The 11,641-nt window shown below is 31.5% G+C and overlaps 1 protein-coding gene across 1 annotated transcript; it reads right to left on the minus strand.

Moving 5' to 3' along the window:
- Window positions 1-523: 523 nt before the first annotated feature.
- Window positions 524-10,865, minus strand: LOC129218619 (sorting nexin-10B-like). Its single transcript, XM_054852936.1, has 6 exons — window positions 10,737-10,865; window positions 6,712-6,795; window positions 6,518-6,618; window positions 5,348-5,443; window positions 2,527-2,694; window positions 524-1,235 (listed from the first exon to the last, which is right to left on the minus strand). The coding sequence occupies exons 1-6, from the start codon at window positions 10,767-10,769 to the stop codon at window positions 854-856; spliced, it is 864 nt and encodes a 287-aa protein (XP_054708911.1). The 5' UTR covers window positions 10,770-10,865; the 3' UTR covers window positions 524-853.
- Window positions 10,866-11,641: the final 776 nt, after the last annotated feature.

The raw sequence follows: 11,641 nt of genomic DNA on the forward strand, positions 1-11,641 counted from the left end.
TTGAGTTTATTTATATTTGAAAATTATTGAATCATAGCATAAGTTATATGAATTACTAGTTTCTACTTATTTTAAACTAACTGGAACTAGAAATTACTTATCTATAAAATCTATGCTTTAAGCATCAATCGCATTCAGATTTAGGAAAATAAAAAAAATTATATTTTTCTTTTTTTAATAAAATTATAACTATAATTTAATTTCATAATAGAACTGCTTTTACTGAAATTAAATTTAGTGCTAATCTTCTGATATTTACAAAAATAAAATGAGGAGAAAATCATGGTTTTTCATTGATCAAATTTGTAGCAACAAATTTGAACTTGCGCATGATCTAACGAACTTAATAAATAAATGTGTGGTAATAAAGTTATTTAGCTTGTTTAAAATCTTGAAATAAATATAGGTGAAATGAGATATGAAATATATTATACATAGATTGTGTATATGTATGATGTGAACGGGTTGACAGCTAAATTGTTTGAATGTGTAGTTGTTGATGGCAGTAATATCTTTTTTGGGGGGGGGGGGGTCATTGAATAATATAAGTAAAATGAGCAGAAAGTCATTTTTAAGTGACGAATGACATTTAAGAGCAACCGGAATGAAAGCAGGGACATGCAAAGAACTTGCAAATGAAACATGGATAATGTACATATTAATAAATAATGTTGTTGCTTTATATACATAGCTCTATTCAAACTCCCAAAATCGAAATCTTGTGGATGAGATGTGACTAGCTTCCAGGCTTGATAGAGGTGATGAGGATGGAGTAGATTCAAAACTTCCTCCCTTTTTGAGAATTTTACGTGGTTTACTGGTATTGTTGAAGCTACTATATTTCAGACTCAGTTCAAGTTCTCAATACGGAAATTCCGTAATTAGTCACAACTGCAATTTTCACTTTATCATTAAATGACACGCGACGAGTTCTCATTGAATCCATTGAAGAGCTATAACTTGCTTCAAGGCTTGATGGAGGCGATGAAGATGGAGTCGACTCCAAGCTTCCACATTTCCTGGGAATTGGATATGGTTTAGCGGAGCTGTTGAACTTGCGCAGAGCAGAGCTTAAAGGTGGTTTTAAGAATTTCGATGACGAGTCTGTTGTCTCAATAGATTTTTTGCCTTCTGTTGGAGAATCTGATGGACTGTTTTGAGCTACGTCGATAACCAGATTTTGAAGCGCTCTGACACACTGCATTGCTTCTAAGTATTCTGATGATCTGTTAGAACTGAAACGAAACAATTTTTCGATTTATTATTTATTAGCATTATGTTTTACATATATTTATTGCAGAAACATAGAAAAGATATAAGTACAAGCCTTACTAAAAAACAACGCTTTTTTGGTTGACTTTAACAAAAATTGTGTGTCTGTGCGCGCACCTCCAAAAGTATTAGTAATATTGATATATTCACGTGACAATGTTGCTCAAAATAACGTGCAGTTGTATTTTATGAATACTGCAGAGTTGGGACACACTTGTCAAAATGTATTTGCCATGCAAATAAACTGTTTACCTTTGTGCGATAAGTTAAGATCGCAAAACAAAGTAAAAAAGAAAAAAAAAAGAAAAACGCAGTAAGTGTTTTGGCGCTGCAGGGAACCCGTTCTTTAATGTAAAATTTTTTTATGGATTAATATTTTATATGTTTTATCGCTAATGAGTTTTTCATTTTATTTAAATATTTTTTTGTGGGGGGGGAGGGGTATTGAAAAGGATGATGTGTTTTTATTCTTGAAAATTGCAATTTTGCACTTCATGTTCTTCATATCACACCAGGGCTCTCAATATTTTTTTTGTCCTTAAAGTCCCTTTTTAATCTCAAGTTCCTAAAAGTCCTGATTTTTTTTTTTTAATCTGGTCCCTTTTCTCCCTTTTTCCTTTGATGTTTCAGTTTCATTTTGAATTTTTCCTGTAACCTCTTTCGTTTATCTGCAGTTTTTTTTTTTTTTTTTTTTAATATGAACGCGGTTATATCCCCGCAATGATGATTTGTAAATTGAATCAAATGCGGCTGCTAGAGTTTGAAGCTATTGGTTGAATATAATCAATTCATCCAGCATAGCTTCATGGTCTACGTAAAAGTAATTTTGATTAAAAAAGATGTTCAACCTATTCTGATTATTAATAACTGCCAATTAATCGGTGCATCCCAAGTTTTAACGTTTAAAAGTTAAGATAAAGATCTCTTTTTCTTTGGTCCTTTTTCCCCATTATTTAGGTTCCTTTTCTAAAATTTGTAACCCTGTATCGCATTTAATGACACGAAGTTAAAGTACACTAAAAATGAACAAAAGTTCTCTCATGAAAATAATTTTTTTAGAACACGAGGCTGTTGAATTGTCTCATGTGATGAGTTAAGCTATTTAGAATCAATAGATATATTTAGTATGTGATCAAATAAAGTAGAAGATAAAATTTAAAGGAAAAAGGTTAGCCCTCATAGTCGAAAGAAAAAGGAAGGAGGGACATATTTGTCGCTGGTTGACTATTAAAGGAAATAAAAAACTCTTCTCACCTTGTATCTGAATGATGCGTTCCTGAAACAATATCTGAAGAGGGCTCAATTAGTTCTGGAGCTGGAATATCGCCAATACATTGTCCATCGATTTCAGACATGCTGTAAGAACTTTGTAGGAACAGATGTAAGCTCTTGTCGGAGAGGTACATGGAAATTGATAACACTCTGCAAAAGAAATTCCGGTTTCTTAAGTACTAGAATTGGGTTGATAATTAAAGGTGACAAGTTTTCTTACAAGAACAAATGAAGCGTTTAGTATCCAATCCAGCTGAATCTTTTTTTTTTTTTTTTTTAACTTTTTCATGATAGACAAAAAACATTTCACGCTTTGCTCACTTTTCCCAACAGATTTTTTTGGCCTTTTTTTTTTCCTCTCACGCAGCAGTAGGGGAGACTGGGGTAATGGCGGTCACTATGATTTCTCGTAAAGTGAATGACGCAGACTTAAACTGATTGGTGCTGCCGTTTCACGGAAGTTTATGGATATACTACTCAAGCGCTCTCCATCTTGGCAGTCGTCGTTTGCCTGTTAAAGACTATTTTGACGTTTCGCCTTATAAGAAAGAGAATAGTTTAATCCACTATCAGCTCTTACTGTTTACCTTTCCTGGAACGAGACTGCTCTCACAATACAAAGTAAGCCATATTGTTGTATTACATAGTGTTTTATTAAGTTTTAAAGCATTGGTATTTGTTTTTTTAGCCGTTAAAGGAAAACATGCGGTTGGGGTAATGGTGGTCACCACCCTCGGGGTAATGGCGACCCCCTTCTGAGAGGTATTTATGTGACATGCGCTCTGGAAAGTAAAAGTAACTTGAGCAACATATTGGCAGTGCCCTTAAATTTGTAATCCTTTTTTTTTTATCATGGAAAGATGTTTTTTAAATCAGTCTATACTTTCAATTCCTTTTTGTAATATCTAAAAAGCGGAGTTATGTAATAAGTTTAACATAAAAGTTTCAGTTTAACGTACTTATGTCATTGAAAATTCTCATATTTCTTATTTTACAATCATTAAGTAGTAAATGGCATTACTGACTGCTATTACCCCAGAGTAGGGGTAATACCGGTTGAAGCTGATTTTGCAATATTTTTTATTTTTCCAATAGGTAAGATGAATTGAGGCTGAATTTGAGTCTGCAATAGGTAAAATATACTATATGTAAGCATTTTTACATGATTGCGTTTCAAATTTTAAAAAAAGTTTAAGTTTTATATTCATCTTTCCTTATGTGACTGCCATTACCCCAGTCTCCCCTATTGCTCATTATTTATGGGTTAAAATATTTGGTTTGAGCTGGTTTTGAAGTAAATCAGCCTTATTTTGTATTTATTTTGTTCATTCAAATTACAATAAAATCCGTGTCGTTTCTCACTTTTATGTCATGTACTGACGTGCACAATAAAATACGAGTTGATTAAACTATTTAAAACTATTTATTACATTGCAAACATTGTATTAACATCGTTGATGTTGTTGTTGCAAGGCTGTACGGTAAACGCGTCGATTGAGCCGGTTTCCAAGTAAAACAGTTTATTTTGGCTTTATAACTGATTGAGAGGAGTTAGCTAAAAATTGCTTTGTTGCATAGTATAGTATAGAGAAAAAAAATTAAATAAAAAATGCTTCTAAAGATTCATTGGTTGAGCTGATTTTGATACTAAACGTCTCAAACATTTTACTAACACACAACAAAGAAAGACTCGTATGGGATTCAGAAAAGAAATTAGACCGTTTGGAAGCTGTCCTGATGCTTTCTTTCTGGTGAGATTTTGTGACTGTTAAATTTTTTTTAAAACTAGTCTTATGACAAGTGTCTACTTATGATGGAAGTATGACACAGTATAGGAATATTCTATGCTTGTAAAGTATGCAACAATTATTTGTTTTATTTTTTATGTTTGCTTCTTCTTTTACTTATTTAGTTTTCCTCATTTAGGAAATAATTTACTTTTGATGTCGGAAATAAATATGTGATTCCAGATTGCTAAGAATGTAAAAGATATTTTTTTCTCTGATACAGCGCCGAATGTTGATCACGTCGGTTTAGTACCTGCGATAAATATTTTTAATGTGTTTAAATGATATGGTGGGTAAAGTAATGTATTGCTTAGCTTGCAATGTAAATTTGACTTAAAGATATATTGATTAATGAATATTTATTTCGGTTCGTTTCGGTTTGGTGGAAATTAAAATTAAAAATCCTTAGTTTAGTGCTGTCATTTATAAATGCTTTTGCTCGTCTGTTTACGTTCCATTTTATGTAACTTTCGTTTTAATCTTCACCACTGAAGCCAAAACATTTAGTATATTTTTTTAAGAAAAAACGGCATTGTGAAAAGAATTTTTAAGTTACACATTATAAATTATGAACTTTAAGTGTAAACTGTAGTATTAGTTTGTCTTGTAAAGTTCTCTATAATTCCTGCAATCCAAATTAAATTAATGATTCATTTTAATGTTGATAAACGATCATGAATTCCCGATTTTTGAATTCAAATTTAATTGTGAATTTTCGCGAGGATTGTTGGTTTAATCTCGAGCTTAAGTTTCCAATATTTCAACTCCCACATTTATTGAAATTTACAATCCTTCTAGTAGAGGAGTATTTTTTCCCTTCAAATTTCATACAGTAGGCAATATATTTTACTTGACTGTTTTTAAGCCGTCTAATATTGAATTTGTGTCATTCTTAAGTGGAAAATCTTTATAAAAGGGAGATTGCTTTACGCAACAGTTCTGAATTTGAGCATTCCAATGTATGAAATAAAACTTGTTCAAGTGTTCGTGATATAAAAGAGTTTAATGATACTTACTGTTCAAGAAATTTCTGAAGCCCTTGTCGCCTTTCTTCAATGAAATCAGTATTGAATCTTTTGAAGAAGTTCTTGGGAGGTAAAGTTGGGCACTTCCTGCATAAACAAAAAAAACGTAAGAATTCGCCCAGTCTGTTGTTTTCTTTTTTCTAATTTCATTTTCAAATTTTTTTCATTCTTTTTAATACACTTGCGTAGAAGTTTATTAAAAATGTTCTATAAAAATGAAAGCTTTAAATCTTACATTGTTAATTTAAAGTTTTATTCACGAGAAAGCTACCTGCGGGAGGTTTTATTTTATTTATTTATTTATTTTTTATTATTTTTTTTTGATCAAAACAGTTCGTACATGTGTAGAGTCTACTGTACTAGGATTGGCAATAATGTTAAACCCAATGCCTCTGGAGAGTGTTTTTATACGTCACTGTTCAAGACTCAACCTTATTATACAACGGAATAAAAGCGAAAAGAAGAAAATGCATAAACACTGAAATTTCTCTCCGATTATTTATGAGTTAGAAAATTCTACGTAGGAAAAACGCACATTTTTTTAAAAATAAACATTACTAAATTCATGGCTCATACGTTTTTGCTTCTCACTTTAAAAAAAAAAATAAAAAAAATTACAATCTTTAGTGGTTGTAATCTACCTTTTCTTAAAAAGGGAAAAAAAAAGTTCTTTTGAGACATTGCACAGCAAAAAAAAAAACTATCGTCAATTAAGTGCTACTGTTGTCCCCAATTTTTCAAATTCTATAATACTATAAAATTCAAGCATTGTTTGACAATTCAGACTGTTTTATGGTATTCGGATCCGTTTATTTTTTAAGATAGATTTTTATCGGATAATAGTTCATGAAAATTAAAATTGATATAGCTCTTGTATGAGAACGGCAATTTGTTTACGTAAGCACGAAGCTTAAAAGTCGAAACAACCAATTGTCTACAGATTTACCTCACAGATCATGTTTTTGAATTTAAAAAGCCGTAAACGAGTCAAAACCTTTCCGTCTTTACGTCATTTAAATGACGCAAAGACGTCAAGGAAATTTAATCGTTTTTCTGTACGGAAATTAACTGATGTAAAATTTTGAATCCAGAAGTAATTTGGAATACAAATAAAGGGGTAGCAATAGTTCGAGAGAAAAATAACAAAAATGATGTACTTACACCAGTGGATAGTAAGCTGCCAAATGGTTTTTTAAATGCACAAATTCTGAATATCTTCTGCGAATGTGAGATGATCCGTACGTAAAACTCGGATGGTCTGTCTGAAATTACATGATATAAATTATAAGATTATGGTTATATTTTTAAAGAAAAAGTCGAGTACTGTAAAAAGATAATAAAATTCAAATAAGTACCATCAAGCGAATCGCATAAGAAACGTAATAGTTGGCTGTCGTAGAAGATTCAGTCAATGGGCTATGCACATACACATTTGTTTCCTATAAAAGATAAGAATAAAATTCAAACTCAGAAATTGATGTTTAACAAAATCGATGTAGAACCAAAAAAAAAAAAAAAAATGAAAATAATAATAAATAAATAAAACAAATACGATTAACTCTTTCCTCGACTTGAAAGTAATTTTGTAAGTGAAAAACAAAACTTAAAATTCTTAAGTTATTTCATTTGTTTGATGTAAGTAGAATGATGGAATTAACAGTCAAAGATGCCAGCAAATGGAATCATATGACACTGATAAAAAAAAAAAAAATAAGTGAATGGGATTATTTTTAATCTTAAATTTTGTTAAATATATTCAAAATATTTAAAACTTTCGTTTAAGAATCTTGGTGAGTTTGTTTCTGCAAGTTTTTTTTTGCAATGTAAGGAGAATATAGATACCTGCTTCCTGTCACAGAACAGTTTTTAACATACATTTTTAGATTTATAAGGCTTTTCTGATGTAAGTGTTAAAATTTTGACATCTTTGTAGTGAATAAATTAAAACAAAGAATTATTCTTATTACTCATGCGGATTTTTTAAATTATTATTATTACTTATTAAATATGCTGCTCCCATTTGTTTCGAATTTTATTACAATCATTATATTTTCTCCTAATTTTATCTATGGAGAAGAAAGTCAGTTAAAGATGTAAAATAAATTTTGAACAGTCATATAAGTAGAAAACAAGAGAGCTACTAATAATTTTCTTGCTTCATCTTAATCTTTTAACATGAACCAGCGTTTATAATGGTCGAGTTATCAAATCTGAAGATAAGGGAGGAGGATGCGGATAACTGGTTTCTCCTTTTAATCCTATTTATTTACTATTCAATTTCGTGAAAAAATTATATTTTAATTAATCCATTACATTTTAAAAAGAGAAAAATCGTTATACTAACTGAAAACCAACGGTATAATGTTTGAGGCGATTAGTACCAAAACCATCTCAATCCAAATTTTAACCATACCGTTCGGATAACATCAATAACATTATTAGAAAATTGCCTAATCAACTCACTTTTTTTATTGCACATGGCATAAAAGTGAGATTTCACATTAATTTAATTTTTTTTACGTCGAGTTTTTTAAAGGCCGATTTATTTGCAAAGTAACTCAATCAAAATAATTTTTATCTTAATAATTAGACAGTATTGCTTTTTTTAAAAAATGAAACAAAAAGGAAGTGGGCTAAGCTTGAAATGTTTTTTGTCTTTCCTGGTAAAATAGTGAAAGATAGATTGAGCTCGTTTTGATACTAAAAGTCTCATTCAGTATTTCATTAAGAGGGGATGGTGAACAAATGATGTGTTTTTCACTATGCAAACATTCGAAAAAGTAAGTAAACTTCGAAAAATAATTGTTTTCCCACGAATCTCGGTAACTCCCGTACTGGGTGCCTCTCGCGTTGCGTAACCTTCATTTTCTGAGCACTGAGATGTTTTACTGTTGAAAGCTACGTCTAGCATTTAATATTTCTATTGTGAATGTTGACAACTAAACCGGATTTTTTAAAAGTGATGATGGAGATTTGTTACTATCAGAAATATATTCAGCAATCCTCCCCAATGATGTCTTTGTTTACCTAGAGTTCTGGAAATGTTGATTCAGTGATGGAAAAAGTATTTACGTCATAGTAATGGTTGAGTGTTTCAGATTGCATCTTAGCAGGACCATAAAAACTCACGAACGGGCGAAAAGGTCAACCTTTGAGAATGCAGGGGAACTATTATTTCAGTGATGCGTTTTTTTTTTTTTTTTTTTGTTCTATTTTTGCGATCCATTTGTAACCAAGAATATGGCAGAAATAAATCTCATGAGAATACACAAATGAAAACAGAATAAACAGATGAGATTTCACCTTTATGTTTCCTTTTATTTAACACTTATTTTTCAGTAATGTCTTTTTTCTTTCACTCTATAATCTAATTTAATGATTATATTCATCGTGGTATTCAGTGTTACGTACGGGATCTTTCACAATCAAATTTTTAATTTTTTTTTTCTTTTTCCAAGTGCGGTAAGTGTTAAAAATTATTGAAAGCTTTGTTATTTGTATTTTCACAGTGGAAAAAACACACAAATAGTTTGAAATTCAGCTGGGAAAGGTTCCATACGTAACACTGAATACTGTGGAATATAACTCATATATATTAAACGAATCCGGTACAAACAAAATTTGAATCCTATTTTACAAGCCATAATTATTTTTTTGGAGTATATTTTAACAAATTCGATCTTTATACCGGAATATTCTTGAGACTCAAGTATTTCATTTTCCCCATCTTGTTTTTCTCTCGTTTAGTACAAGATAACTTATAACAAAATTTACAAAACATGTCAGTAATTATCATCGAGAAAATCTTGAATTTCGCGATAAACTTATAAAACGTTATGAAAAATCTCTAAATAAAGTACAGTAGCAAAATACACAACACCAATTTTAAGTTAGCGTTTAGAAAAAGTTAAAACACATTAACAGTAGTATAGTACATAAAAGTTAAGATTCATTCCACTTTTTATTTATATTATTGTGTGTTCCCTTAAAACAATTCCATTGTCTCCCAATTTCAGTTTTGCGTAGAAACATGTAACCAATTCTTTGCTGTTATGCATAGTGACCATGTCGTCGCCTCAGAGCAACAGTAAGACATCTAATCCCTTTAATAATAACGAGCTGATGACGAGCTTCCTTTTACACCAACTTAATGTTATTTCCCCATTATTGCAATTTTAATGTGATTCAATAGATTCAATAGTTAACTCTCTAAATATCACCAACAGTGGCTAAATTAAAACCAGATTTAAAAAAAAAAAAATCACCAAATTTGTCACCAAGGAAGCGACAAAACTTGGCGATGATTTTCCCCCAAAAAAGTGCAAAAGACCCTGTTAGAAACACCCGAATGCAATCTAAAGGGGAGGTGCACAACTAAGACCCCACTATGAGTCTACGAACCAAATTTCAACTTTCTAGAACATACCATTCTTGAGTTATGCGACATACATACGTACGTACATACAGACGTCACGAGAAAACTCGTTGTAATTAACTCGGGAATCGTCAAAATTGCGTGTCTTTACGTTTTTAGGCACTTATCTACATGTGGTCGAGCCGAAAAAAAAACTCGACATTCATTCGGGGGTGAACAAAATGGAGATTAAGGTCGATTTTTGAGTGAAAATTTTTTCGCGAATACAATACTTCCTTTTTGTAAAAGGAAGTAATAAGATATCCTACTGTTGCTCTGAGGCGACCTTGTGTCCACTTTTGAACGGAACAGCCCCGTTAACCAGCACACAGCTGCAGGACACCAGGCCCGTCATTTCGAACACTTCCGTTAGGGGGGAGCAAAGATTGCATACTCAATGCAAATTTTGTATGAAAACAACCAAACTAGGCTCATTTATTAAGAGATCATTAGTTTTTCAAAGCCGGGGAAGGAGGGCAATTGACACCCTCAAAATGACGGACTAGCAGAACGCTGAAATGCCCCGTTTTCTGAACCAACAGAATGAAACACTGAGAATGTAACAGTTGAAAGTCGTCGGGGGAAGTTTTTTTAAGTTAAAACATAATAATAGTGTGAATATATTTTATGCTTTCCCGAGCCTACTGCATAGCTAGAAGCGTACTTTCGCTTTTGAATAATAGGTGAATTAGCATAATTTTAAATCGCAGTTGTTTAAAAAAGTAAATTGTTTGAAATCCTGCGAAGAATTTCATTCTTATTTAAAATCAGAATCAAATATTATCCAGCAAATTGGTGCTTTAAAAAACATACTGCTGCACTTTTCCTTTATTTAGGAGTTAATTTCTGCTGCTTTTCTGTAATAAATACTTATTTTTAAATAACGTGTAATTACATAAATTTCTTAAGCTTCCCGTTTTGAGGAAAATCAATAAATAATCACCTTAATCAGAATTTTTTACTTACAAATGGTTTGATATCCATATCTGAAGACTCCATTACTCGTATTCCTATAGAAATAGCCGTCTACTGTTACGTGTAAAATGAAACTACTCTGACTCTAAAAGCATAAATAATGAATTCAAGTTGCCGCGCTTCTCTGTTATGTATGATAGTAGAGGTTGAACTCTGAAACACAGCTGCGATAAGATACCATTGCACCTCGTGACCATGAATGAACGTCATAGACGAGACGAAGGAAAACACTATCCATGAGTATGAGTTGTCATTATGTTTTTCCCCGCGCCGCCTCTTTTTTTATTGTGTAACGTCGTCACCCAATATGTTTGACACAAATTTGGAAAGTGAGATATTGGCGCTTAGAACGTACATGTGGCGCAGTTTAAAGGCATTTTGGGGATGACCAATGGGGTGGGGCGAAGTAATTTTTTGTTTTTGAGTCGTATAGCGCGGGAAAACAAAATTCATCGGATAATTTCTTCCGATCGCGTGACAAGCCTTAAATTTCCAAAAATAGAATTTTACCGTTTCTGTACGATTTTTTTCTTTTTTTTTATTTTGTTTCAGCGTGTTTTTTTTAATGCAACAAAAACGGAAAATTTGCAATTAATGAAGACTCAAAACATATATACACGCACAATCACATATAGTTATATTTTTCATACGTATATTAAAATGAGATAATATCTTTTAATCCCGCAAAAACCAGAAAATTAAAAAGAAAAAAAAATTCCCCGTTTTTTTTTTTTTTAATTTCTTTCCAATGATTTAAAAAAAAAAAAAAAAAAAAAAGAAATGCAATGGACACTACTATGCGAGAAAAGTGGTTTTTTTTTTTTTCTGCTCACAGATCACCCTTAGGCTCCTAAAAAACTATCGAAAAGTTGGCAGCGTACGTAATGGTGTGATTA

Source organism: Uloborus diversus, chromosome 3 (genome assembly GCF_026930045.1).
Source record: "Uloborus diversus isolate 005 chromosome 3, Udiv.v.3.1, whole genome shotgun sequence".
Lineage (NCBI taxonomy): Eukaryota > Metazoa > Arthropoda > Arachnida > Araneae > Uloboridae > Uloborus > Uloborus diversus.